A 27,853-nucleotide genomic window follows, 5' to 3' on the forward strand; every position below is an offset into this window, starting at 1 on the left:
ATGGGCAAGGACCAGGAGCTGGTGCAGGCGGTGAAGGCGGAGGACATCGCGGCCGTGCAGAAGCTGCTGCAGAGGCCCAAGCCCGGCAAAGCCAGTGAGTGCGGCGGCGGCGGGGCCGGGCGGGGGGCGGCGGGGCGGGGGGACACTCGGAGGGGGGACACACATGGGCACCGCCGTCGCAGCACCGGGCGCGGCGGCTCGGGGCCGCATCCTAGCGCTGCTCCCGGGGCCCGGCCGCGATGCCGCCCTGCCCGCCCCGGAGCATCCCTCGGCCCTTCCCCGGCTGCGGCTCGTCGCAGGCGGGCGGGGACCGTAGTCGTGCTGAGGACCCCCGGCGGCGCCCCGGGAGGGGCGGGGGGCTCTGCCCGGCGTGGCTCTGAGCGTGCCGGCGGGGCTCGGAGCATCCCCGGGCGCTGCGCGGGTGCGGAGCGCTGCAAAGGGTCCCCTCGCCGATCCCGGGGCATCCTCGGCACGGTCGGGCTCTGGCCGGGCTGCCCTTGCCCTGTGCCCGGGAGGAACTCCTGATCCCCCAGGAGCCGGGCCCGGTGTTCCCGGGGGTTTGGGCCGGGTTTGCGGCCGGGCAGCGCCGGGCGCATCTGCGTGTGCGTGCGGGGAGTGTGCCCGGCCGGCGCGGGTGAGCGCCGGGGCTCGCTGCCCGCACACCTCTGCGTGTGTCCGCGCTGCCGCGGGTGCGTGTGCGGCTGTGTTTGGGTGCGTGGGGTGTTTGCGTGGCGGTGTGTACCCTGGCATCTGTGTGTTTGGCCGGGCTGTTGGTGTTTCTCGCTGAGGGGGTGTTTGGATGTCGCTCCGCGGGTATCTCCCGGTGCATCCCTGCGGCTGGTCTGTGCACGGCTCCGCGGGTGCGCCGCGGGTGCGTGGCCAGGTGTGAGGCTGCGGGGGCGTGCGTGTGGCTGTGCGTGTGCGTCTCCGGGTGTACGTGTGTGTAGCTCCATGAGTATCTACTCGCTGTAGGATGTAACTGCTCCTTCGAGGCGTTCCGCCCGGGACTGAATAATTCATGGTGCTGATGCAGCCGCAGGTTTCAGGCCTGGTGCCGGGGATGAACCGGGCGGCCGGGGACCGTCCCTGGGTACGGACAGGGACCACGGGGAGCCTCTGGGTCACTGGACACAAAGTCCCTCCATGGCTGCGCCCGCTGTCCCTCTCTTCAGAGCTGGCGGTCCCCAAATGCAGGCACCTCCCTTTCCCTCGGGTGTACAGGACTGGTGAGGTGTCCCCTGTCCTGGTCATGCAGGGCTGTTCCTGGCCAAGCAGGGCCAGCGTGGTGTCCCATATCCGGGTGCTGAGCAGGGTTGGCATGGCATTCCTCATGTCCCCGCTCTGGGGTTGCATCCACTGTGTCCACGGTGCCACGTGGGGCCAGCATGTGTTTCCCTGTGCCGTGAGAGGCCGGTGTGCTGTCCCCCATTCCCCAGTGCCATCATTTCTGTCACTGCTGAGGAGCTGTGCAGGGCAAGAAGAACCTCCAGCTCAGAGCCCACTTCATCCCAACCCACTCAGCTGCTGCTCATGCTGCAGCCTCTTGGGGCAGCGTGTTGGTGTGGGGACAACCCATGGCCTGTGCCCACACACCCCTCCGGTCCCTGCTGGCCTGGGCACACAGCTGGTGTTGCTGTGGCAACAGCCAGAGGTGCCTGAGTGCCATCACCTTCTCCTGCATCCTTGTCCTTCCCAGTGCTCTGCTGCATCTCCCACTGCTGAGCCCTCTGGATACCAGGCAGGATGGCCACGGGGGCCAGCAGGATCCTGTGCCAGTATCATAGGTTAGGGACAAGGGACACCCAGTGGGGCTGACTGGTGCTGGAGTTGGATGCTCACCCCATTCCCTTGCTGGGCTGCCCACCTCCAGCTCTGCTGGATCCACCAGTGCCAGTGCTGGACTCATCCGAGGCCATTTCCCCACTGGACCCGACTCTCCCGTGTGGCAGCAGTGCAACGTGTGTGTCAGCGGGTGCCGTGCTCCCAGCCCGGGGTGCACAAGTACCTCTGCCACGGCAGAGGGGCTGGGGCAGTGCATGGAGTGGGAGATCACCGAGCAGGTCTGTCCCCACGCCGTGGTGTCCCCACATCCCCTCCAAGTTCTGGTCCCGCTCGTGCCTGCGACGCTCCCCGCGCTGCATGGCACCAGGAAGATTTGTAACTTAGCTCTGTTATCTGGATAATATCCTATTCATGTGGGGTTTAATAAATGAGATTTTAAAAATCCTTGCGTGAATTAGCACGTGTTGCTATGGTGACATGGGGCCCCGTTTGGTGTGAGTGCGGGTTTGGGGGCCCGGGCCGGCCGCAGCGTGCACCGCGCCTGCTTCCCGGCCATCCATAATTGATGAGGTTGTCTGAAAGTTGCGCAAATCAGATGCAGGGATTTGGCAGAAAACTGTTTCCTTCCCTGTCCCCTCCTTCTCGGTGCTACCTCGAAGAAATGTGGTGACTTGGCGTTTTCCCCTTGGCTCCAGCTCCGCGGGATGGGATGGGCTGGGATGGGATGGGATGGGATGGGATGGGATGGGATGGGATGGGATGGGATGTCTCCAAAAGAACCATGCCCACTCTTCATCCCTGTCCTGGGCACCCAGGGCTTCAGGCAGTGGGAGATGAGCTGTGCCATTCCATGCTGTGCCATGCAGAGGATCCACAGTTCCCTGGCTGTGGAGTGTTGGAGCGAGCTGGCTCCTTCCCTGTGAGGCTGGTGATGCCAGCAGCTCCTCCACGTTGGAAATGGCTCCTGTGAGGTGCTGCCGGTGCTGGGTGTGGGACCTCGAGCCAAGGGCTGGATCCTTTATTCCAGTTTCTCCTCCAGCCAGGCTGGGGGACTCTGTGAAGCACTTCTACACATGGCAGCTTCACGTGGTCAAGGAGATGTCCCGGCACATGGCCCTGCAGTGCCAGGACAAGCATCCGGCTCAGCAGGAACTGGATATGTGGGTGGAATCCAGGGCCATTTCCTGTGGGACTGTGCTGCCCACCCCATGCCTGGTCCTCAGTGTCATCCTGGTCCCCTGGGCTGCCATCAGGACTCGTGTCCTGGTGTGCTGTTGGAGCTCTGGGTGCCTCATTCGGGGTCACCCGGGACTGGGGCAGCCACGCTGCCTGGCTGGCAAGAGGAGCTGGACACGAAGCTCTGCACCCCCTGTGTCCTGCCACATCAGGGTAACCCTGGGTAACCCAGCCCAGCCTGGTCCCACTGCCCAGGGTGCTGGTGCTGAGGCCTGGGCAGCTCTCAGTGTGCCCCCACTCTGGGCAGGAGAGCCCCATTCCTGCACTGCCACTTGTGCAGGGCTCTGCATCTTGCCCTGCATGTCACTGGTACTTCAGGGCTTGTCCCATCGGTCCTGGCCCTGCTGCCTCGTGCAGGGAGCAGGTCCTGCCCTACCTAGGAAGGGACCTCAAAGCTCAGAGGGAACTTCCAGGATCCTGCTGTCCCTGGGAAGCCATCCTGGGATGTGAGTGGAGCTGCAATGGCTGGGTGGGGATGTTCCCTCACTGGTGCTCCAGGGTTTGGGGACAGTGGGAAGCAGAGCCAGAGCACCTGGGGACATGGGCTCTGGGCAGGGCCTCACCAGCTGCCTCCTGCCCTCCGGTGAGTCCTCCTGCACAGCGGCCAGTTAATTCTGGGTTTTCTTGCCTGCATTTGATTGCATTCATAATCTGCTCTGATAACAGTATTTAATAAAACCGGGCTAATATGGCGCAGTTAGGAAATGTCTTTGACATTTTACAATTCAATTTCCATGCAGTAAAAGGCAGGGCAGATGCAAATCCAATTGTGGTGCAGTGCCCAGGGCACACGTGGCCGGCAGCCACCGGAGCTGCCTGGTTCCCCCAGCCCTCTGGGAAAGCAGGAGCCTTCCCTGGGAGGCAGCCACCCCCGATGGCTCCTGCTGCTACTCCCTGGACACGGGCACTGAGCAGAACCACCTTGCTGACAGAGAAACCCAGGCAGAGATGAGCAGATGATGCTCACTGGAGTGCTGGAACCCCTGGATGCTGCTGGCCTCTGGAATCATCGGTGCTGGGCAGGACATCTGGAGTGGGGGGAAGGGGCTGTGGGGCTAGATCCTGGGGCAGCTTGGCCAAAGAGGTGCTGGGCCCCCATGCATCCCCCATCCCGTGGCCGGGCACTGCTCCCACGCCTCCCCCATCCCTTGGCAGGGATGAAGGGGCGGGATGCCAAGGGGGCGGGCTGGGACACGCGGGAGATGCCAGCAAGGGGAGATGCCGGTGCATCCCAGCCGTGTCCCAGGCACGGGCCGTGCTCCCAGCTCTGCTGACAGGCAGGTTCCTGCCCGACTCATCCACGTGTCAGCGGGTCCCTCATCAACTTCTTGGGGTTTCCAGCCCGCGGGTGAAGCCTTGCTCCCAGCAGGATTTGGCATGCTGGTGTGGGCTGCTGTGTGCCAAGTTTCCTTCCAGAGGGGCACGACTGCTCAGCCTGGGGTGGCTTCTCATTATTTTACATTTCTTGCCTCTGTGGCTGGGCCGAGTTGTGCGTGCAAACCCTCCCATGCCCCCCTGCCCCCAGCACAGTCCCCGTGTCCAGACTGGCCACAGGGTCCCTGCCCACCAGGGACTGGGAGCTGTTGGTCACTGCCATCGAGGAGCAGCAGGGCTGCGGGCCGGCAGCTCTGTTCCCAGCTCCCTCACTGGCCTGGATTTCCTCTCAGCAGTCCCAAATTCACCTGGCTTGACACCAAGCAGCCCTTTTGGCAGCCCCTCATGGGGCTCTCCCATGGCTGCCAGCTCTGGCTGTTTGCTGCCCCTGTGCTGGGGATTGACACTGTGGGGGATATGGCAGGGCCAGGCTGCACCCAAGGGTGACAGTGGTGGTGCTGAGCAGGTCTGAGTGCTGTGGTTGTCCTGAGCTTCTCTCCACAACCCTCCCAGTCACTGCCAGCCCTTCGTGGTTTCCAGTAGCCAGGCTGGCGTCTGGCTCCTCTCCTTCTCTCTGCACTCCATTTAACTCTTCCTTCCCCTTCCCAGCTGCTGGGAATGGCTGTGATCAGTCCCCTGCCCATCTCGCAGTGCCCAGGTGCCCCCAGCCCCTTTCCTCTCCACATATGCAGCAGCAGTGCCTGGGAATGGCAGCTCTGTGGTGCTGTGCCAGAGCCTGGGTGGGTCCCAAAGCAGTGGTGGGTGCTCATTGAACACATTCCTGGGCTCATGGCACCATGGCACAGGTGGGAGCTGCGGCAGTGCTGGTGGGGTGAGTGCTGGAGGGGAGCACCCAGCTCTTGGGAGACAGCTGAGGTTGTTTCCCACAGCGCTGTCTGTCCTGGTGCTGCTGCTGGGTGCTGTGTGCTGGGAATGGTGCTCAGTACTGTTGGGAGAATTCTGGAGAACAAATTTGCTTATACTTAATGACTGATGCTGATCCTGCTGGGCCAAGATCCCATGGGTGAGGGAGAGGTGTTGGGAAGCAAAACTCCAGGGTGCCTGCGTGGACACTGTTGTTCTGCCACTGCTTTGTGTCCTGCCCCTGGCCAAGTGTCCTGCCAGGGTGGGCCATGCCCAGCAGATCACCGAGCCAGTGGGCAGTGTTGATGTCGCCTCTGCCCTGGCTCACCATGCCTAGGCCACATGGGACTTGCCCCCTTGGTTCTCCTATTCCCAGAGGGATGGGGCCAGTGCAGCCCACCTGGCACAAGAGTGATGCCACCCACGGGCTGGATGACTGTGCCGGGCTGAGAAGAATCTTTAAGCTCTAATGAAATGTTAATAGTATTTTCCAACCCAATACGGGAGTAGACAATGAGGTGTTTAATGCTGGACTCTGCAGCGACAGGAGCAATCAGCCTGAGAAATGGGAAGCTGGGATGCAGAGCTGGCCTCGGCTTGGCCTGACAGCCCCGTGCTGCCGGGACTGCTCCAGTGATGGATGGGTACTGGTGCTGGCACGAGCCATCCAGTGGGACAGCACGGTGCTGGGAGGGCATGGGAGAGCGGCAGGCTGGGAGTGCCAGCTCTGCCCGGCTCTCCTTGTGTGTCCCCACCAAGGTCACGGCCGGCCGCCCAGAGAGCACCGAGCAGATGGAGGTGGCTGCGGGGCTGGGGTGCCCCGGGGGCACAGCAGGATGAAGGGACCCCAGCTCTGTGCCGTGCCACGGTCTGTGTCATCTGGAGAAGGACCAAGCTGGAGACGATGCCCAAGCAGCCACCACAGGCTTAGCTTCTCGGAGCTCGGGTGGCTGTGTGCTCCGCCCGCATGTGCCCCTCTGCATCCCTGTGCATCCATCCCCGCGCATCCATCTCCGCGCATCCATCTCCGCGCATCCATTCCCGTGCATCCATCCCCGCGCATCCATCCCCGTGCATCCATCCCCGCGCATCCATCCCCGTGAACGCGTGTGCATCGTGTGCCCGTGCACCTCTGCCCCGTGTGCCCGTGCGCCCGTGGCCTCTCCGCTGCCCACGCCGTGTGGCCGGGCCCCGGGCACGGCCGGCTCGTGGCGGCAGCAGCCGATGATCTTTTCCAGATGTGGCTGCCGGAGCCGCCTCCTCGAGAGGCCCCGCGGGTTCCCGGCCCGCCGCCGCGGGAGCCGCTGGAGCAGAGACAAAGCAGCGGCTGCCCGGCTCCTGCATTGCAGCTGGGCTGTTTACGGCAGGCGGGCTCCTCGCAGCCCTGCAGCTCCGCAGCAGCCCCGCTCCTCGTGTGCTCTCAGCGTCTGCCCGAGTCTCACTCCTGCACGGCCCCTGCCAGCCCCCTTCCTGTGCCTGCCGTGCTGGGGACACTGGGTACGCTGGGTACACTGGGGACACTGGGGACACTGGGGACACTGGGGACACTGGGGACACTGGGGACACTGGGATGGGTCCTGCAAGACCTGCGCCTCCCCTGCAGCGCTGCCAGCCTGCTGGGAGCAGTGTGAGACCTCTGGCCGTGCTCTCTGTGCTCCTGGATGATGCACAGCATGGCCTGGCTGCACATCCCTGCTGTTCACCCACCCTGGCGGTCACTGGCACACCGCTGAGCTGCCAGGCCCTGTGCCTGCAGAGCTGCCCACGCCTGTGCCCATCCTGCCCGTCCTGCCCCTCCATTCCCAGCTCCATTCCCAGTGTGAAGCAGAAGGTGGGCACGGTGCAGAGGCCGTGGACAAACGATGGGTCTGAAGACATCACGTTAAAATAGAGCCCAGGGCCTGGGAGCTCAGAGCCAGTGCTGCAGCAACGCCTGGTGCCTCTGATGGACCTGGGCTGCCTCCACACAGATGTGCACACGTGTGCACACGCTCAGGGGGCACCAGGAGCTCCCACCACTTCCCAGCACTGCACTTTGCTGGGTTTGTGGGAGGCCACTGATCACCACCGTGTCTTGGTTAAAGATGCTTTAAGGTGCACAAACCTCCTGGTCCTGACCTGCAGCCAAAGTGGACAGGGTCCAGCCTCCCAGAGATTCCTGGTCCCACAGAGGGGGTGAGGAAGGGGAGGCTCTGGGGAGGATGCTGATCAGGATGAGGATGAGGATGGGGCAGGGTGGAGGTGAATAGCGTGTGTCTACCTCTCCCTGCTCCCGTGTCCCAAGGAGGTGCAGAGCCAGCCGTGCTGGGACAGATGGACGGGCAGACACAGGTGACAGTGGCTCTGAGCAGCCACATCCTCATCCCTGCCATTCCAGCATCTCTGTGCCAGCACTGGCTCCTTCCAGCCAGGGTGATTACTGAAAATTACCTGTTTGCCACAGGCTGGCAATTAGGGCTCCCTGTAAGCGACACCAACATTCATTTCCGCGGAGACGAGTGTGGGCGTGCGGCTGGCACCGGGCACGGCGGGCGGCTGTGACGCTCGGTGCCGGTCCCACGGAGCGGAGCACACCTCGTGTCCCACCCGTGGGGCAGAGGAAGCACATCCCTGCACTGCACAAGCTCCTGTCCATCCCTGCTGCAGCTTCCCCACATTCCCGGGTGCTCTGGGCCAAGGCACCAGGGAGCCCCTGCTCAGCAGAGCCCTGAGTGGTACCTGGGGCACTGGGACTGCCCCAAAGGGGTCGGGCTGATGCAGTGTGGCTTGGCCTGGCTCCAAAATCAGGTGAGGATATAACTTGGGAGTACAGGGAGAGAGCAAGGATCTCCACAGTAGCTGCTGGTGGGTGCTGGGTCCCCTGGACGCCTCCAGCCCTGGTGGGTCGGCTCGGCCCTGGGTACACCCGTGTCCCCTGTCCTCGCCTGCCCCAGCAGCCCGCAGGGTCAGCCCCGCGCCATCCCACGGGACTGAAAAGTTTCCTTTTTGTAAAAATGAAAGCATCACAGTGGAGTTCCTGCTGCCTCTTGAAAGCTGCATTTAAGCTGCTTCCTGCGGCCCCAGGGGACAGCGCTGCGTGGTGACTCAGGCTGCCAGAGCCCAGCCAGCCTCCAGTGCCGATTTCTCCACTCTCTGGAGAGGGCTCTGCCAGGGATGGGCATCAGGAGCACCTGTACATGTGCTGGGCACATGAGTGGCATCCTCCAAAAGTGCCTTGGGATTTGGGGAATGGCTGGTGGTGGGCAGCGGGGCACACAGCTCTGGGTGTGCAGCTGTGATGGGCAGTGGATATCCAGCTGTGGTGGACACGGGGAGGTCCAGCTGTGGTGAGAGGTATATGCCCAGCTGTTACAGGCAGTGGATATCCAGCTGTGACAGGACATTAGGGTGTCCAGCTGCGGTGGGCAGTAGTTACCCAGATCTGCTGTGTACTGCTCTGCAATGGCTCCATCCCATCCCGGCCACCTCTTAGCCCCAGGCAATCCCTTTCCCTGTACAACGAGCTTCCCGGTGCATTATTTATACAGTCCAGATCGATCGGAAGATGATAACGGCTTCATTAGCATCTGAACATCGCGCCGGCCTCAGCGCCTGACACGACCTTGGCTGCAGGAGTACAAGCTTTTCCCTGTCAGGACCAGCTCCCCGATGTCACTGTCATCACCAGACCCAGCTGGGGCTGCTTGGCTGCCTCAGTGGGGTCCCCACATGCCACCGTGGGGACCCCATCCTCTCCGCGAGGAATGAGACGCCCCCATGCCAGGGCTCCTCGTGCAGTGCCCGTTGTTTTCGTGGCGCTCGTTAGCAGGGATATAATTAAGAGCAGCTATTTTGGATGCTTCCTTTATCCGGCAGCTCCCAAGGATGCCACTGCAGGATCCTCCCCCCTGTCTCTGAAATAGGCGCTTGTCTTGAATGTCTTCCCTGTGGATATTTGCTGCTTGTGGGGTCCTGTTGTGTTTAGAGGGGGGCACACAAAGGCATCCCACTGCCCACATGAGCTGGGGAGTGGGGAAGCATCAGGGATGGGGCTGGAGGGGAGTGGGATCACTGCAGAGGGGTGATGGAAGGGATGAAGATGAGGATTTTGGGGGGGGTTCTCCTGACTCATCCACTGCCGCCATGCTGGGGAGGGGGCAGCAATGCTTTCCCCTCATTAAGGAGATGTTGATTTAGCGGAGGCTGGAGCCATCTGCTCGGAGCAGCCGCCTGCTCCCTGCCGGGGGGAGCTGGGTGAGGATGTGCTTCGTCAGCGGGGGCTTGGCCAGGAGCCCCCACGCCCCGGCCGGGCATCGATTGCTGCTGGCGCTGCGCTGGCTGCAGACGCAGGGGCTGGCGCATGAACACGTGAGGGGGTGCTGGGAAGGGAGAGGAGCCCCCTGAGGAGTCCCACCTTGTGGGGCCGTGGCCTTGGACACGTGTGGAGCAAAGGGATGGGGCAGCCGAGCATGGGGGTTTCACTGGAACAGGCATTGGGGTGCCCAGAGCTGTGCTTGGCCACCGGGGTGTCATCATGGCGCACACCGGCCATGGGGTGTACAGTGTGTGTCCATACAGTGCGTTCTGGGATACCTGGAGCGCTGACTGGGCACAGCGGTCTCCCCACGGCACGTACTGGAATTCCTGCTCGGCCATGTGGGTCTCCACGTGGCCGTGCATCGCAGTGCCCAAAGCTGTGTTTGGGCACGGGGGTCTCCTCATGGCATGGTCCAGGATGCCCAAAGCAGCTGCCAGGCACAGGCACAGGAGTCAAGGTGACGCGTGGCTGGACCCTGGGGTCGGGCAGAGCAGGGTCCCCGTGCCCAGGCCCTGCACGTGCCAGCGGCTCGTGCATCACCCGTGCCCTGGTGCCCGCCGGGGCCGAGGCTGCTGCGGGGCCAGAGCGTGGAGGGGGAGCCGGGGCCGGCGAGGATTTCACTGCACACAGAGAGCCAGGCTCAATCCAAGCGTGCATTCAGCTCCTGCAATGCCTGTGTTTAAGTGAAGACATCTCTGGGAGTAGTGGCAGGGCCGCTCCCCGTGGCGGTGTTTACTCTGGCAGACGCCGTTTAGAGCTGGTGTCGATGGCAGATGCTGCAGCTCATGGTGCGCACCGGAGCCATGGATGGCAGCCAGACCCAGTGGTGCCAGGTCCTATGTGTGCCCCCCTTCCCTGAGGTTGGCATCGTGGTCCTGCCCCAGGGTCTTTGTGGGGTGCAAAGTGCCCTGAAAGCCCTGGAGAGCTGGGCCATGAGATACCAGGGGAGCCCTGTGATCCCACATGGCACAACCACCACCTGAGCAGCCCATGGGGAGCCTAGATGGGACACTGGGGTGTCCCAAGGATGGTGGTGGGGCTCAGGTCATGTGAGCAGTGATGTGCCACGCCTGCAACAGCACCTTCCTGATGGCATCTGATTCTGCATGGAGAGGGCCGGATGGTGACTGCAGGTGCTCGGTGGTCCCTGCCACCCCTCCGGTGATCCCAGCAGAGAGGACAGCCAGGAACACACTGAGTGCCTGCTGGCAGCATGGCCATGAAGGAGCTCTGCTCTCCCCTCCACCATGCCCATATCCTTTTGTAGCTGATATCTTTAATTGGAAGCACTCAGATCCTTTCTCTCTCCCTCATTAGTAGAAGAGTTTTCCTTGTACTTCCCAGCCATTAATGAGCTCTCCTGGCTCTTGTCGCCCCCAGACAGGCTGCAAATCCCACTGTGGACCTGGTGACCAGGGCACCCATCCTTCTCTCCTGCTCTGGGAGCTGGGATTATTCTGAGACCCCACTTGGGCTCCATGCTCCAGCAGCCTTCGGCATGCTGACGGCCACTTCCAGAGCTTTAAGGAAAGTCAAACCACTGCATGGCTGGAAGTCACTGACTAAGCACTTGGCACAGGCAGTGATGGAAGTGCTAAACAGATTTTGGCAGCCGCAGCCTCTCCTGCAGGTGCAGGGAGGAAAAATCTGCCGCTACGGTGTGTTGGGGTGATGGTGGTTTGGTGATGCCAAGAGTGACACGTGCCTGGGGATCGCCAGCAGCATCACCACTGCACCCTGATTCCTGGGCATTACCCCATCCCAGAAAAGGACAGGGATCAAGCCATGGGAAAGGCCAGGCACCGCAGACCTGCTGACAACGTCTGTCCATCCGCAAGGACCATCAGCCAGATCGGGGCCCGTCTCGGGGCCGGAGGCTGCAGCCAGTGCCGGGCACGGTGCCGCTCCTGCGCCCACCGGCTCCTTTTGTCTGCTGGCCCTTTGCATCCCTGGGGGCAGCTCGGCCCCTTCTCCTGGGAGCTGGTTCTTGGCGCGGGGTGGCAGCGGAAGCGGGCTGGGCTCCTCTCCACTGGAGCTGAATGGAACCTTTGTTGGGGACGCTGGCGGCAGCACGGGGCTGGCGAGGACTGGGTCAGTGCCGGTGTCACAGGAGCTCTGCCCGCCAGTAATGTCCAGTTCTTCCCAGGGGAACATGGGGATGCTATAGCAGGGATGGGATTTGGGGGTTTCTGTGGTGTTCCTGTCCCTCCCTACACCCTGGGGACCCCATGGTGTCCCCATCCCTCTCTGGGCACCCTGCAGTGCCCCTTCTCATCCCACGCGATGCACTGCATCTGGGACGAGAGCGTGGGGACTTGGTGGCTGGAGGGTGGTTGCTGTGGCTGTCAGAACCCTTCCTCTGCAGTTCTCACCTGTCACACCGGGCTGTGTCAGCATTAGCTAATGTCCTGCAGCTCGGACAGTCGGGCAGCCCTGGAGTGCAGGAGGGAGCCAGTGCTGGGTGCCAAAGCCTCTGTCCAGATCACTCCTGGCCCATCTGTGCTGCCTGACGTGGGCAGGGCTGGCTCAGCCTGGCACCACTCCCCAGGTCTGAGGGTCTGGGCTGGACACAGCCTCCCTTCCTGCTGCTCCAGGGCTGTGGCACAGCCCTTGTCCCAACAACTCAATAAACACAGGGACACTGACAAGGGGACATGGTAGAGAGGGAGAGAGCAAGGTCGAGGTGCACAGGGAGTGTCTCTCTGACCCTGCATTCCCCTTCCCTGCCTGAAGTAGCCCCTTCTAGCCAGCTTCTCCCAGCAAGAGCTTGTCCCTGGCTTCGAGTGACTTTGTCTGCCCATTCTCCCTGCCAGACCATGAAGCCTTTGGGTCCTCTCCCAAGGACTCAAGGCTGTGCTGGAGCTGTGCTCACTGTGTTGGGCTCAGGGGTTGCTGTGTGGGTCCCCCACCCAGGGCTCTGCCCACCTTCCTGGGTACTGCTCCCACCCTCCTCTTCCTTCTCCTCCTGCTCCAGCTCCTGCTGTGGGAGGAGCAGCTCACTGGAAAGCCTGAGTGGCATTTTTCGGGTAAATCTTATGTAAATCTGGCTCCATCCTTCCTCGTGCTGCTAATTGGATTGCCCCGGCGCAGTTTAAATTCCCAGAAGTGTGGGGAGGGCAGGGCTGGGGGGGCTGGGGGTGCAGGGGAACGTGCTGAGCTCTGCCTGGCCAGGACTCCATGGGGCTCTTCTGGAGCCAGGGGGGAACGCCAGGCAAACCAGGGGAGAATGGGCAGAACCTGGTGCCAGGAGGAGCCCCCAAGTTCTGCCACCTTCAGCAGGGACCTCCACCCTGAGCCTCCTGCTTGCAGGTTCAGGCAGCCTCACCCAGCACGTGTGGAACTGAAGGGAATCCCAGCCTTGGTGGGTAGGGAAACCTGGAGCTGCCACCACGTCACCTCCCCGGTGTGCCCCATGTCCCTGCCCCAGCCACCTCCTCTAACAGCCTGTCCCCTTCCCTCCCTTCCAGAGCTCCTCGGATCAGCAAAGAAAGTCAATGTCAACTTCCAGGACACCGATGGGTGAGTGGGAGCCCCAAGCCCGGGTGTGGGTGCTGTGGGGTCTGTGCCATGGGTGCTGTGAGCAGGGGGTGCACGTGCTGTGTGTCTGTGTGGGAATGCCAGGCTCTCCAAGCCGCCAGCTCCACTGCCAGGGCTCCTGGCCCCCCTTAGCCTACATGGCTGAGCCCTGCCTGCACCCAGAGCTGGAACAACCACGGGGACCAGAGGAGGCAGAGGCAGGGCTGTGCCCTCCATCTCACCCCACTTTTCCCAACCCTGTGGGGCTCTGCAGGAGCTGTGCAGGGATCAGCCCTGTGGGGCGCCGGCTGGGAGAGCCATGACCCCGCCAGGCACCGGCGCGACGCTCCACAGCCGCTTCCAACAGCGGGAAGGGGCCACAGATCACCCCTGCTAATCACACTAATGAGGCTGCCGTGGGAGTGCTGCTTGTGGGGCTGCCCCGCTCCCCCCGCCCCGTGATCCTGCTTGAGCGGGGCAGCAGCACGATGCCACTTGTTCCCTGGGGATGGCTCTGCTGTGGCCGGGGAAATGCCAGAGAGAGCAGTAGTTGGTCAGGAACGGAAGGCCATGCCCTGGGGATGGATGGCCACAGCAGACTGGGTCCCTCTGTGTCCTTGTCACCAGGCTGGTGGCAGGGGGCATCCCCTGGTACCCACCAGCTCATCGCTGCCCTGGGTGCAAAGGGGCATCAGCCCAGGGGCCACCTGGTGCTCTGCAGAACCTGCAGGTCACAGGAGAGCTGAACATCATGGCAGGGCTGGGCCCTGTTCGTATCCTGCTTCTGGAAGGCTCAGGGGTTGCAGAAGCAAAATGGGAGCAGGCTCCATCCTCCAGGGTTGCTCCTGGAAAGGATCCCCCGGGAAGGCACAGGGCAGCCCAAGACTGCAGCCAGGGTGTTCTCTGCTCTGGGAGAGCTCAGCCAGCCCTGTGCCTCAGTTTCCCCAACCCTGCAGTGCTGGCTCATTCCTGGCTGGGGGTGCTGTGGCCAAGCACCGTGCTGGTGTCCCCATGCCGGCCCCGGGGCCAGTGCCCTGCTCATGGCCCAGGTGCCCGGCTGGGCCGGGAGGTGCCCGAGGGAAGGCCCCGAGGCAGCCCTGGGGAAGGCTGCGATTTGCACCATCTTGAGCGGATTTGAGCTGGGCGCTGGAGTGGAAAATGTTGACATTTCCCAGGCAGACGTTGGGGATCAGCCTCCTGTGCAGGCTGTCTGCTCACATCGCCGCTCCCCGCCGGGGATCGCAGGCGGCAGCTCCGGGGCAGCGCGGTGGCTGCAGCGTGTTCCCCATGGGGACACGTCCCCTGTCAGCCCCTCAGGGGCAGGGGGATTGTTACCCCACACCTGCCCCTCGGCCAGCCGCAGTGGCCAGCGTGTCCTGGGGGCTCCGCAGCCCATTCCATGCTCTGGTGACACCGGGGTGGCCCTGGGGATGGGGATGGGGATGCTGTGCATGGCCAGGGCCCGGAGCAGCAGTGCAATGAGTGCCAGCACAGTCACACGGAGGATGCCACTGCCGGGAGCACAAGTAGGTCATCTCCTGGCCTGCTTCCCAGGCAGGAGCCTCCAGCTCCGGGAGCTGCGAGAGCAGAGCGGGTGCGGGGCCGGGGGCTTTCCCCACCCCACAGCCAGGCCCGGCACTGGGCAAGGGCAGCGCTGCCATCTGTGCTCATGGCTGCGCTGCTGGGGCCAGGCTGGGGGAAGTGGGTCAGTGGGGAGGGGGCTTCCTGGCACCCTCACCCTCAATGGGACACCCCTGTGCCTTCCCTGCCCACCCCCTCCACACCAGTGGGGTCTCAGCATTCCCAGGTCTGCAGCATGTCTTGCCCCAGAATCCCACAGAGGGATGTGGGGGTGTCTTTCTCAGGGACATGGACACGTGGAGGGCAGAGAGGTGGCCCGGGGTGCTACAGAGGTGCAGGTTTGAGGCCATGGTGCTGGGCAGGGGTTGGCAGGGCTGTGGAGGGGACAGGTTTGTGTCCCCTGACGCCACCCCGGTCCCCAGGTTCTCAGCTCTGCACCATGCGGCGCTTAACGGCAACACCGAGCTCATCTCGCTGCTGCTGGAGGCACAGGCTGCTGTGGACATCAAGGACAACAAAGGCGAGTCCCTGACTCCTGGCCATGGCCCCCTGCCCTGTGCCCCCCCAGCTGGCACATGGAAAGCTCATGAGCTTCTTGCCCCTGCAGGCATGCGGCCCCTGCACTACGCAGCCTGGCAGGGCAAGAAGGAGCCCATGAAAATGGTGCTGAAGGCAGGTTCCTCTGTGAACATCCCATCGGATGAGGGCCAGATCCCTCTGCACCTGGCAGCACAGCACGGGCACTATGACGTGGTATGGAGAGGCACAGAGCTGGCGGGGTGGGGGGCGTGCCACCCCTCCACCCGTGCCCTCACCAAATCGGGGTCTTGCTTGTCCCCAGTCGGAGATGCTCCTGCAGCACCAGTCCAACCCCTGCATCATGGACAACTCGGGGAAGACACCCCTGGACCTGGCATGCGAGTTTGGCCGGGTCGGGGTAAGTTCTTGCAGGACTGGGTGTCCCTAGAGGAGCACTGGGAGGGGACAGGGGCACCGTGAGGTCCCCGGGGGTGCTGGAGCAGCTGGAGGGACACAGGGATGGCCAGCCCTGGGGATGTGCACTGCCACCACTGCAGAGGAGCTCCGGCTGCTGGCAGGAGGGAAGGTGGGGGCCGGGGAGCCGCCCTTGCAGCCCTGCTCCGTCTGTGTTTGCTGAGCCAGGTGGTCCAACTGCTCCTGAACAGCAACATGTGCGCGGCACTGCTGGAGCCCAAACCGGGGGACACCACCGACCCCAACGGCACCAGCCCCCTGCACCTCGCCGCCAAGAACGGCCACATCGACATCATCCGGTGGGTGCCGTGGGCGAGGGTGGCACCACCAGTGTCCCCCCCGTGCCCTGCTGACCCCACTGTCCCCCCCGCAGGCTCCTGCTGCAGGCTGGCATCGACATCAACCGGCAGACCAAGGCGGGCACAGCGCTGCACGAGGCCGCTCTCTGCGGAAAAACGGATGTGGTGCGGCTGCTGCTGGATGTAAGGGCTCCCCTCGGCACCCCCAGATGCCCCCAGGCACCCCCAACCCAGCCAGGGGTTGTGGGGAGGAGTGACCCCGCAGCTGGGGGCTCAGAGCAGTTTGTGAAGCTCTGGCAGGGAGCAGAGCTGAGGGTCCTGGAGGGGATACACCAAGGGGTGAGGGTCACAAGGGGGTTGCACACAGAGGTCTGAGAGCTGTGCCCTCCAGCTGCTGGTCTTCTGGTGGCCTAGGGAGTCCCAGGGGTGGCAGGATGGGGACCAGCCTCCTCCCAATCCCTCTCGGTGCCATTGCAGAGCGGGATCAACGCCCACGTCAGGAACACCTACAACCAGACGGCTCTGGACATCGTCAACCAGTTCACCACCAGCCAGGCCAGCAAGGAGATCAAGCAGATGCTGCGGGGTAGGGGGTTGGAGGGCACAGAGTGGCCGTGCTGGCACGAGGGACACCAGGCTGGGGGTGCCAACCCCCGTGGGGTGAGCGGCTGGTGACATTCCCGTTCTGTGCCACAGATGCCTCTGCAGCTCTGCAGGTCCGGGCCGTCAAGGACTATTGCAACAACTACGACCTGACCAGCCTCAACGTGAAAGCCGGGGATGTCATCACCGTGAGTGCGGCCGGGGGGGCCGGGGACACCCCGGTGTCAGTGCTGGCCCCTGGCCCGGCCCCTGAGCCAGTCCCTTCCCGCAGGTGCTGGAGCAGCACGCGGACGGGCGCTGGAAGGGCTGCATCCACGACAACCGCACCGGCAACGACCGCGTGGGCTACTTCCCCTCCAGCCTCGTGGAGGCCATCAGCAAACGAACAGGCAAATAACCCCCCCCCTACACCCCCAGCCCCGGGGAGCCCCGTCTTGGCTTGGTGGGGACCGAGGTGTCAGGGGGTGAGGACAAGGCAGGGAGATGCCCCTCGTGCATGTGGGGTCGGTGTCCCCGCCGTGTGCGTGGGGATGGTGCCTGCAAGTGTGTGGGGTCAGCGTCCTCGTTGTGCCTGTGGGGCCGGTGCTCCCATCGAGTGTGCAGGGGCCGTGTTCCCTCTGTGTCTGTGGGGTCGGTGCCAGTGTGCTGCTTTGGGGGTTGGTGCTGGCAGACCCGGGGTGTTTTAGGGTCAGCCCTGGCTGCCCTTGGGCTGGGGGGAGGTGTTTGAGGTGCTGGGAGGTTGGTGCATGAGGAGACCCAGGGGGTTCACTGTGGACTGGGGGGACGGGCACAGCAGTGGGGTTGCAGGAGGTGGTGCTCAGGATGTGCGGCACCAGTGCCAGGGAGCTGATACAGCCATACAGAGACTGTCTTTGCAGCCAGGGGCCATCTCAGGGATTGGCCCCTGCTCCCCTGTCCTGTGGCTGCCTGTTCCCATCCCCATTCCCATGGTCATCCCTTCAGGCTCCCAGTGGTGTGTGCAGCCCCTCGGGATGTCCCTGGGCTCTGTCCTCCACCAGGACTGTCCCAATGGGGCTGGTGCCTCTGCATGCCGTATGGAAAGGCCCCACATCAACCATCTCACCCCACCCCTGGGAATGGGTACGGGGAGCAGCCACACCACGGGGACATGGCAGGGAATGGTGGCACTTGAACAATATCTCAAGGGAGTGGCAGCTCAAGTGAGTGCCAGGCAATCCACAGTGGCCCTGGAGGCGCCGGGTGCTGGACAGGCAGAGGCAGAGCCATCCTCCAGGTACGGGTCATGTGCCAGTACCAGAGATGCCATCCATGTCTCCTGGGCTGTGGTCTGTGCCTCCTGGGCTGCAGCTGGCCCACAGCAGTGCTAGCCAGGCTGTGGGGCTCTGTAGCCACTCCGTTGGCTGCAGTGGGGCAGCAGTGTGGTGCGCAGGCTCTGTGCCATGGCTCAGCCAGCCAGACACAGGGATCCTGGTGCTGCGGCCCCAGCCCAGCCCTGCCTGCAACCCCTGTCCCCTGGGGTGGCTCTGGGGGAGCAGGACCCCGGCAGCATGGCTGGGACCCGTGGGATGTCCCAGTATCTGTGTCAGATCTGGGGGATGTGTCTGTGTGTCCGTACCCTGCGCCAGGCTGTGTGTGCTGAGTTCCCACTGCTGCTCCTTGGCTCAGCTCCGCTTCTGTTGGGTCTCAGTTCTGACTTCTCCACATCCCTTTGTCCCTTTGGTTGCTTTTTTGATTTGCTACCTTCCCCCCCCCCCCCCCCCCTTCATTTTATTTTCATTTTCTTTCCTTTTTTTTTTTTTTTTTTTTTTTGGCGGCGCTGGCCGGGGCTCTATTATTTTGATTCTTTTCATTTTGTCTCTTGTTATGTTTTATTATCAGGTTCATGGGAGACTGTAACAATCCCCCAACACTTCCAAAAGATCCCGCTCCCGGCTTACGGGGCTGCTGTGCTAAACGGTGACGCCTCGTCCCATCTGTTCCATTCCCTGCCTCCACCTCCACCTCCACCACCACATTCCCATCAGACTCTTTTCAGTTCCTTTGGCTATCACAGGCTCTCCCCTAGCAGTGCCGACGAGCCACGTTATGGACAAGGTAGTTCACCGCTCGCTTCGTGCTCTCCATGGATTTTCCTTTCTTTTCCTTGAAAGCCTGTGTCGTTTTCTCTCTGCTCGGCCTCTCCCCGTCACCGGGGGGCTGCAGGGCACTTGTGTGTGTGTGCATGCAGCGTGTGCATGCGCCTGCATGCGTGCAGTGGGGGGCACACGGGTGGCACACGCATGCCATCGCTGTCCCCTGCTCCAGCGCCGCTGTGTGCCCATGGCACAGCCCACCCTCCCCACCCCGGTGTCCCTACGCTCCTGGCTGGGTCCGTGGGCACCCCCAAAGCACTCACTGGCAGCACGGTGCCACAGCTCTGTGCCATGGGCACAGGGACCCTCCGCTGGCCACAGCCTCCCTGCAGGGCCCAGCTCTGACCAGGTCATGTGGAGCTGGAAGGGGCTGAGGCACTGGGGATTTTCCCAGGGGATGCTCTTGGGGCTGGCTCAGCACAGGCAGAGCCCAGCTGAACCCTGGGGACAGTCAAGGACACAGGCAGGTGATGGAAGCTGCAGGTCTGTGTGTTGAGATCAAGCACCCAGGAGCAGGGGGGTTGCAGGGGTGCAGTTCTTGATGCTTGGTGCCAGGGGTCTTAGCACATGCCCTGGTGGCAGCGGTGAAGGAGGTTGTGTTGGGGAGCACTGGGTGGCTGTGTTGGCACTGGGGAAAAAGGAGCACTTCTTTTTCCCCAGGGCTTTCTCTCCTGGAGGGGTCACATGGAGTTGCACAAGCCCAGGTTTCCTCTTGGTGTGACCGACCATGGCATGCGCAGCTCAGGGATGTCCCAGCCTCATTTGGTGGGGTTGTCTGTCCCCTGCTGTGCTCCTTCAGTGACTTTATCACCTTGTACCACCTATCCCCTGCTACGGTTGGTGCTGCTGGAATGAGCAGCTCCATGAACAGAACTGGCCCGGCTGGCAGTGGGGTGACAATGTCCCACAGCTGGTGGCAGGGTAGCAGTACCCCACAGCTGACAGTGAGGTGGCAACACCCCATGGCTGGCAGCGGAGTGGCAGTGCCCTGTGGCTGGCAGGACAGCAGCAGAGCCACGGTGGGGCCGTGCAGAGCTGTTGTCCATCTCATCTGATGCTGTTTTCCTCCCTGGGCTCAGAGCTGGATGTCCCTGGTGCAAGTGGGACCTGGCAGAGGTGGCCAGCACAGTGAGCTGGTGAGGAGCCGTGCCCAGGGGTGACCCTCAAGCTGTGCTCCAGAGGAGGGCCAGGTCCTGTCATCCACTGCTGTGTCCCCTGTGTCCCTGTACCTGGTGCCTGGCCCTGCATGGCACCCGTGCCCCCCAGATGGATGCAGACAGTTGCAGGGACACGGCCAGCACTGCCTGTGACAGAGGACAGTGGGGTGGGGACCCTTTTTCCTACTGCTTGAGTTGCCCTTTGCTCCCTGCACTGGGTCATGTCCTCATCCTGTCCTGTGAAGGGATGACACGGTTCCTGTCCCTTTTGTCCAGGCTCAGCTTGGGCACTGGAACACCCCACCGTGGGTCTGTCCCTGGCTGGCAGTAGGGAGGGGATGCTCTGCACAATGGGGACCCAGGGCTGGTCACTGTCACCTCTGCCAGCTTCGGGTGGGACAGGGCCCTAGCATGGCTCTGGCATCTCTGGGCACAGACACAACCGGTGTCCCCACACCTTCCCTGTGGGGTTGTTCCCACGTGCAGCAGCGCCAGTCCCAGGGCCGAGGTCACCTGTCCTGTGCCACACCCGTGCGAGCCCGAGCGCAGAGCCAGGTGCCTGATGGCCACTCTCTCTCTGCTCTGCCACCAAGGGTCCCGCGGGGCCGACATGAGCCCGTCCCACCTGTCACCATCGCAGGGTGGATCAGCCACGCCAGCCCCCGCCGAGGAGATCTGGGTGCTGCGGAAACCCTTCGCAGGTAGGGCGAGCTGGCACCGGCTGGGACGCGGAGCATGCGCCAGGACGTGGCGGCGGCTCCGGCGGGGCACGGCCACACCGTGGTGTCCCCTATGAGCGGGGCTCAGAGCCCTGACAGCCTCTCCTCTCTGTGCAGGTGGCGACCGCAGCAGCCTGGGCAGCACGGGCAGCGTGGCCTCCGCACGCAGCTCGGGGAGCGGGCAGAGCGCGGGCAGCGGGGCACACGCCCTGCACGCCGGCTCCGAAGGTGTCAAGGTAAGGTGAGCCCCGAGGTGGCCGTGCCAGCTGCTGTTGGCTGCAGTCCTGCAGCGTTTGCTGCCTGCCCTGGCCTCAGCTGGGACTGGTGCTGAACCGGGTGCTGTGCAGCCTCATCGATACCCCGTGTGCCACCAGCGGTGCTGTCACCGACACTGGCCAACAGCGTGGCCCCTCCACTTGGCCCCTGAATGCTGCCTGGGCCTGGGCTTAGCCCCCAGCAAAACATTCCACAGGTCCAGCCGGGGCTGCTGTGCTGTGTCTCTGCTGCTGCTCGCAGGGGTTTCTGCACAGCCCTACCCTGCACACGCTGCTGCCACAGCATAGCACACCGCCACCATGCACTGCTGCCACCGGTATGGCACACTGCCACCATGCACTGCTGCCACTTCCACCACCACACGCTGCGCTGCACGCTGTCCTGACGCCCCTGGCACAACAGCCCTGCACTGGCCCTGGGCTGTCCCGTTCCCCGGCGATGCCACCCACCAGCCCACCGACCCCAGCACCCACCAGCCCACGTCCCCTGGCACCCTGCCTGCCATGCCCACGAGCCCCCGAGCCACACCACGCTGCCAGCCAGGGGGGCTCCTTGTTGCGGTCCCAGGGGACCCCACAGCCCGTGCCGGCAACCTGGGCTGGGCACGTGCCAGGCTGGATTTGGGGTGCGGCGGTGCCGTGGGCTCCTGCTGCCGGCAAAGCACCATCTGCTGCCCCCGCGGCTCCCTCTCTCCCCGCTGCCACCAAAATCTGCTGCAACCCTCCCTGCCCACCCTCGCCCGAGGCGGCGGCACCCGCAGCACCCGCATCACCCGCAGCATCCACGGTACCCGCGACATCCGCAACATCCGTGACACGCACCCCCGGCCCGCTCCGCCCGCCTCACTCCTGCCTGCTCTCCCCCCTTCCCGGGGTGTTTTTCAGCTGCTGGCAACGGTCCTTTCCCAGAAGGCTTCTGCGCAAGAGTCTGCCGTGGGCGATGGGCCGGCCAAGGCGCAGGACATCCCCGCAGGTGCGTGCTGCGGCCGCCCGGCTGCCGGAGCAGGAGGAGCCCTGGCCGTGCCGTGGATCCAGGGATTTGTCTTTTTTTTTATTGCCACGGCACCCGTCGCCAGAAGAAAAACGTGTGGGTAAAAAATGACTCTCTCGCCTTTCGGCTGCTGCCAGGCCTTCTCCTGCCTCGGTTAGTGGGGGCCCGTGGGGGGCGGGGGGCGGCATGGGGCGGGCAGGGGGGGCACCGCTGCTCCCCGGCCCCTTCCCTTCCCTGGCCCCCCGCCAGCCCTGCTGGAGCCCGAGCGGGGGTCCTCCCCCCCACCACCGCCGTCTGGGGGGGGGGGGGGCTGCGGGGAGCACGGCCATGCCACGGGGGTGCCCACGCCACGGGAGTGGCACGTGCCTGGGAATTGGGGGGACAGACGGGAGATGCACACGTGGGGGTGGGCGTGGGGGGATGCCCAGAGCTGCTCGGGCTGCGGGGAGGGAGAAGGCTGCGGGCAGTGAGACCTGGGGAGGGGGATGCGCTCAGGGGAAGGGGTGCGCACATGGAGGGGGGGTGGACACGCGGGGAGGGGGGTGCGGACGTTGCCAGGGAGAGGGGCAAACATGCTGGAGCGATGCAGACGCAAGTGGGATGCAGACGTGAGGGAGATGAACACGGCAGAGGGATGCACATGTGAGGAGGATGCCCACGCGAGTGGGATGCAGATGCCCGAAGGATGCACACACAAGGAGGATGCACACACACACACACACACACACACACACACACACACAGTAGATGCAGTTGCTGATGGGGGGGGTGGGGTGGGAAAAAGCTTTTCTTGCTCATCCTGCTCAGAAACATGAGGCAAACATTTCAGGGCAGCCCTCCTTACCCTGGAGGGTGGGTACCAAGGGATGGCCGTGGGGTGGGGGATCCCAAGGGATGAACAGCTCGTACAAGCCTGCCTGGCTGGTGGCAAGGCCAGAGGGTTCTGGGCAGAGGGACCCCTCTGGCTGCTGCCTGGGCACCAGGGACTCGCTCTGGAGGAGAGTCCAGGCTGAGCCCCACTGCTCGGGGCCGTGCTGGGTGCAGCAGCTCGCCTGCCCCTCCCCGAGGAGCAGCACCCTGTCCAGGGCACCGCGGGGTGCTCCGGGCTGCTGTGCTGGGGTGGGTGTCACTCTCCTGTGCCTGCCTTGGCCCTGCCAACCTGGGGGTGTGGCTGCGGCATCCCGCCCAGGGCAGGGCTGGGCTCTCCCTTCTACCTGGCCAGAGCCCGGGGCTTGGCAGCTCCGGCCCCGCTGACCGCTGCCCCTCCGGCAGGTTCGTCACGGTCGCAGAGCGTGGCCAGCTCCCCTTACGCCCCCCAGCCCCCCGCCGAGCCCCAGCTGAAGAAAATGGAGCCACCATCAGAGGGGAAGGTGAGCGGGGTGCTGTGGGGAGCATGTGGTGGGGACAGCCTGGGGGACATGGGCAGGAGTGGCGGGTCCCCGTACCCAGAACTGCCCCGATCCACGTGTCCCTCTCGCCCCAGAGCTCCGAAGCCGTGTACCAGTGGCTCTGCAAGTTCCAGCTGCAGCTCTACGCCCCCAACTTCATCAACGCCGGCTACGACATCACCACCATCAGCCGGATGACGCCGGAGGTGGGGCCGGGGGCGGTGGGAGGGAGGCACGGCCGGAGCAGGGCGGCACTGACCCCCCTCTCTGCCCCAGGACCTCACGGCCATCGGGGTCACCAAGCCGGGACACAGGAAGAAGATCGCCTCCGAGATCAACAACCTCAACATCCCCGAGTGGCTGCCTGAGTACAAACCGGTGAGGGTTGTGCAGGGCCAGGGGGACAGAAGCCACATCCACGGTGGCAAGGAGTCCCCTCCTCCTTTCCAAGGTGGGGTGGCACTGGACAAGGGTGGGAGCTGGCTCCATAGTCCCAGAAGTGCCAATGTCCCATGGGGACAGCTCCCCAGGGAGCATCGGGCTGGTGCCAGCTGTCATCCGTGTGGATGTGGCACTGCGTCCCCTGACACCCCTCCTGTCACAATGTCTGGGCACAGTGAGAGGTTTCCCATGGGAATGGGGCTGGGAATAGCCCGGTATGCTTGTGGGGCACAGGAACAGCACAGGGACATGGAGAGTCCTCCGGGGCTGTGATCCCCCAGCGCCGTGGGTGCTGGGGCCAGACCCTGCTGCCAGCTGGTGCTGAGCCCTGCCCCGCATCCCACCCCAGGCCAACCTGGCGCTGTGGCTCTCCATGATCGGCCTGTCCCAGTACTACAAGGTGCTGGTGGAGAATGGCTACGAGAACATCGACTTCATCACCGACATCACCTGGGAGGACCTGCAGGAGATCGGCATCACCAAGCTGGGTAAGGCCCCGCGCGCGGCGCTGGCTGCAGCGGCCTTGGCGGCTGCACTGATGGCATGTGCCACCCCCAGGCCACCAGAAGAAGCTGATGCTGGCGGTGAAGAAGCTGGCGGAGCTGCAGCGCGCCGAGCTGGGCAAGTACGAGCCGGGCACGCTGAAGAGGAAGGCGTCGGGGCCGTGCCCAGAGGTGCTGACCATCGAGTCCCCCCCGCCGGAGCCACCCGAATGCCAGTCGCCCAAGATGACCACCTTCCAGGACAGCGAGCTCAGCAGCGAGCTGCAGGTGGCCATGACGGGCGAAGGCCCCGAGGAGACCCCCGAGAAGGTGGCGAACCCCGCGGCCCCCGGTTACCGCTCGCCGCCGGGGCTGGGCGGCCGCGCCCGGCTCATGAGCAGCTCGCAGGAGCTGCTGGGGGACGGCCCGCGGGCCCCCCCAGCCGCTGCCATCTCCAAGAGCCAGGAATACCTGGCCGAGGGAGCCGGGGAGAGCCCCCCCGCGCCGCCCAAGGAGAGCCGCCCTCCCCGGCACGGCCACCCCGTGAAGCGCGCCAGCGTGCCCCCGGTGCCCGGCAAGCCCCGGCAGCCCTTCCCAGCCTCTGCCGGGCAGCTGACACCACCGCAAACCCCCGGCAAAGCACGACCCTCGTCGCCACAAGGCCCGGCGACCCCTCACGCCACCGCCAAGGTGAAGCCCACCCCGCAGCTGCTGCCGCCCGGCGAGCGCCCGGCATCGCCCCGCTCCCTGCCCCAGTCGCCCACGCACCGCGGCTTCGCCTATGTCCTGCCGCAGCCCACCGAGGGCGAGGCGGCGCCGCCGGGGGTGCCCGTCCTGCCCGTCTCGGTGCCCGTGCTGTGCCTGCCGCCGGCGGGCGAGGGCGAGGAGGAGCCGGGCAGGCCGAAGAAGCGGGCGCACAGCCTGAACCGCTACGCTGCCTCCGACAGCGAGCAGGAGCGGGACGAGCTGCTGGTGCCGGACGCGGGGCCCTACGCCACCGTCCAGCGCCGCGTGGGCCGCAGCCACTCGGTGCGGGCACCCGCCGGTGGCGACAAGAACGTCAACCGCAGCCAGTCCTTCGCCGTCCGCCCCAAGAAGAAGGGACCCCCGCCGCCCCCTCCCAAGCGCTCCAGCTCTGCCATCTCCAGCGCCGGCATGGCCGAGGACTTCCCCAAGGAGGGTGAGGGCGAGGCGGCCGTCGGAGCCCAGAGCGCCGAGGGCGAGAGCCGCCGGGACCAGCGGCGGGCGAGCGACCTGGGCGGCAGCGTGGACACGGGCAGCGCCGGCAGCGTCCGCAGCATCGCGGCCATGCTGGAGATGTCCTCCATCGGCGGCGGGGCCCGAGCGCTGGCGCTGCAGAAGCCGCACGTGGCAGCCGGGCCGGGGCCAGCGCCGGCCAAAGCGCCCGAGGGCTACTACCTACAGCCCGGCCCGCCCCCGGGCAGCCCCGACCGCGCCCGCGTGGCCACCGTCCTGGCCACCGTCAAACATAAGGAGGCCATCGGGCTGGACGGGGAGGTGGTGAACCGGCGCCGGACCATCAGCGGCCCGGTCACCGGGCTGGTGGCAGCCGCCCGCCGCGAGCGCACCGACAGCGTGCGGTCGGAGGCGGCCGCCGACGGCCCCGGCGAGCGGCCGCGGGTGGAACGCGGCGGCTCCCCCGACGGCATCCCCTTCGCCGAGGACGGAACCCTCACCATCAAGCAGCGGCCGCGGCCCCTGGGACCGGCCCGCGGAGAGACGGGCGAGGGGCTGTCCCCGGCTCATCGCCACGGGGACCTGGCCAAGGTGGAGGCCAGCGCCACGCTCAAGCGGCGGATCCGGGCCAGGCAGAGCCAGCAGGACGGCGTCCGCTTCGTCCTCACCGAGTCCGACACCGTCAAGCGCCGGCCCAAAGCCAAGGACAAGGAGGCGGCGCTGGAGCCGGCCACGCTCGCCGTGTACCAGAACGGCACCGGCACCGTGAAGCGGCGGCCGGCCTCGGAGCTGAGCGGGGCTGAGCCGCCGCCCACCCCTCCGCTCGCCGCCCGCCCCGACGGCCCCGAGTTCGTCCCTCCGCCCGCCGAGCCCAAGAAGCCCTTCAAGCCGCCGGTGTCCCCCAAGCCTGTGCTGACGCAGCCGCCTCAGAAGATGCCTGGGCCGCCGGTGCCCGTCCCCAAAAAGGTGCCCATCCCGAGCCCCGGCAGCCCAGGTAGGTGCCCCGCCATCCCCCTGGGACGGGCGCTCCGCGGAGCGGACGCCGGGGATCCCGGCCGGTCCCGCCGCCCTCCTGCCCCTCTCCCTTCTCTCCGCAGAGGTGAAGCGGGTCCATGGCACGCCGCCCCCGGTGTCCCCCAAGCCCACGCCGCCCCCCACGGCTCCCAAGCCCCCCAAGCCCCACACCGCCATCCAGTCGGTGAGCGCCAGCTCCACGCCGGCCCCGTCGCCAGCCCGGCAGCTGAGCCCCGCGGCCAAGCCCTCCAGCACTCCGCCCTCGCTCTGCTCCAGCCCCGCCAAGCCCCTGTCGCCCGGTGCGCAGCCCCAGCAGGTGCCGGTGAAGCCGCCGCGCTCCACCATCGCCAGCCCGTCCGTCGACAGCGCCGGCCCCGAGCTGGCGCAGCAGAAGCTGGAGGAGACGAGCGCGTCCCTGGCCGCAGCGCTGCAGGCTGTGGAGGAGAAGATCAAGCAGGAGGACAGTCAGACGGCAGAGTAAGGGGGTGCAGGGGGGTGGTGGGGCACAGAGAGGGTGTGAAGCCACTCGGCTGTGACACCACGGTGGGAGTGGGATGGTGCTGGGGGACGCTGGTGGAGCATCAGGGGACCCTGGCTGGAATCGCGCTGGGGAGGTGACACTCTTGCTGAAGCAGCATGGACAGGGGGACCTGGGCATGTGGGTGGCCTGGGGCCTGTCTTGGAGAGGGGCCACTGGGGACATGGGGCCAGAACACTGTACCATGGCACTGGGGGCACAGTGCAAAGGGGCAGGAGGGCCGTGCTATGGGGTGGAGGGAGCTGTGCTGTGTCCCCGTCCAGTGCGCTGCCCTGACCCATCTCTGTCACTCCCCAGCTCGGCCGTGGAGTCAAAGAGCACCGTGAGCATCCTGGACGACATCGGCAGCATGTTCGACGACCTGGCAGACCAGCTGGATGCCATGCTGGAGTGAGGGGCGCCAAAGCCCCGAGAACCTCAGGGCTTACGTGGGCACAAGGGCACAACGATCCACGACCCCCCGGCCCTGCCGCCCTCCCCCCGTCCCCTTTGTACAGCCGTCCCCTCCCGGACATCCCGTCCCTCGGGGTTTGCACAAAGAAGAAGATACCTCAGGATTGTGCTCACGGACTCGGCGCCAGCTCCGGCAGGACTCCCTTTTGCAGAAGCAAAACAAAACAAAACAAAACAACAACAAAAAAAAAGCAAGCAAAAAACAAAAACCACAGAAATAAAACCCAACAGAAGAAACAAAGCAACATGCTCCGGACCGAACCGTGGCCGGGGCCCTGGGGGGCTCCCGAGTGACCGGGCTGGTGGCCACGCGTGCCCTGCCAGCCCCGGCGCTGCGGGTCTGTGTGACCCGAATGTAGCACAAGCCCTGCCCGGTGGCTCCGCCAGCCGCGTGTCACCGATGGCGTTTGCTGGTGGCAGGGCCGGGCGGGCAAATACACTTGGGTTTCTTTGCTCCGTTTTTAATTTTGATTTTTAAACGTTGTTTTCTTTCTAAGTCGGCGTTGGCAGGGGCGGGCAAGGCTGGCGGTGGCCTTGGG

At 64.9% G+C, this 27,853-nt stretch overlaps 1 protein-coding gene across 1 annotated transcript; it reads left to right on the forward strand.

The window, feature by feature from the left end:
* CASKIN1 (CASK interacting protein 1) lies at positions 1–27,255 on the forward strand. Its single transcript, XM_062503571.1, has 21 exons — positions 1–94; positions 13,021–13,072; positions 15,073–15,170; positions 15,258–15,403; positions 15,492–15,587; positions 15,812–15,942; positions 16,017–16,125; positions 16,420–16,528; positions 16,639–16,733; positions 16,817–16,938; positions 19,938–19,965; positions 20,457–20,517; positions 20,653–20,771; positions 21,696–21,783; positions 23,074–23,171; positions 23,285–23,395; positions 23,466–23,567; positions 23,980–24,118; positions 24,189–26,303; positions 26,407–26,800; positions 27,159–27,255. Exons 1-21 carry the CDS (start codon positions 1–3, stop codon positions 27,253–27,255), a joined length of 4,404 nt encoding a protein of 1,467 aa, XP_062359555.1.
* Positions 27,256–27,853: the final 598 nt, after the last annotated feature.

This window comes from Cinclus cinclus, chromosome 16 (assembly GCF_963662255.1).
Source record: "Cinclus cinclus chromosome 16, bCinCin1.1, whole genome shotgun sequence".
NCBI classification, from domain to species: domain Eukaryota; kingdom Metazoa; phylum Chordata; class Aves; order Passeriformes; family Cinclidae; genus Cinclus; species Cinclus cinclus.

Coding starts and splice junctions, on each gene's coding strand:
- CASKIN1 (XM_062503571.1), top strand. CDS start 1: ATGGGCAAGGACCAGGAGCTGGTGCAGGCGGTGAAGGCGGAGGACATC. Junction 16,126..16,419: donor TGGTGCGGCTGCTGCTGGAT/GTAAGGGCTCCC, acceptor GTGCCATTGCAG/AGCGGGATCAACGCCCACGT. Junction 23,568..23,979: donor GGCTGCCTGAGTACAAACCG/GTGAGGGTTGTG, acceptor ATCCCACCCCAG/GCCAACCTGGCGCTGTGGCT.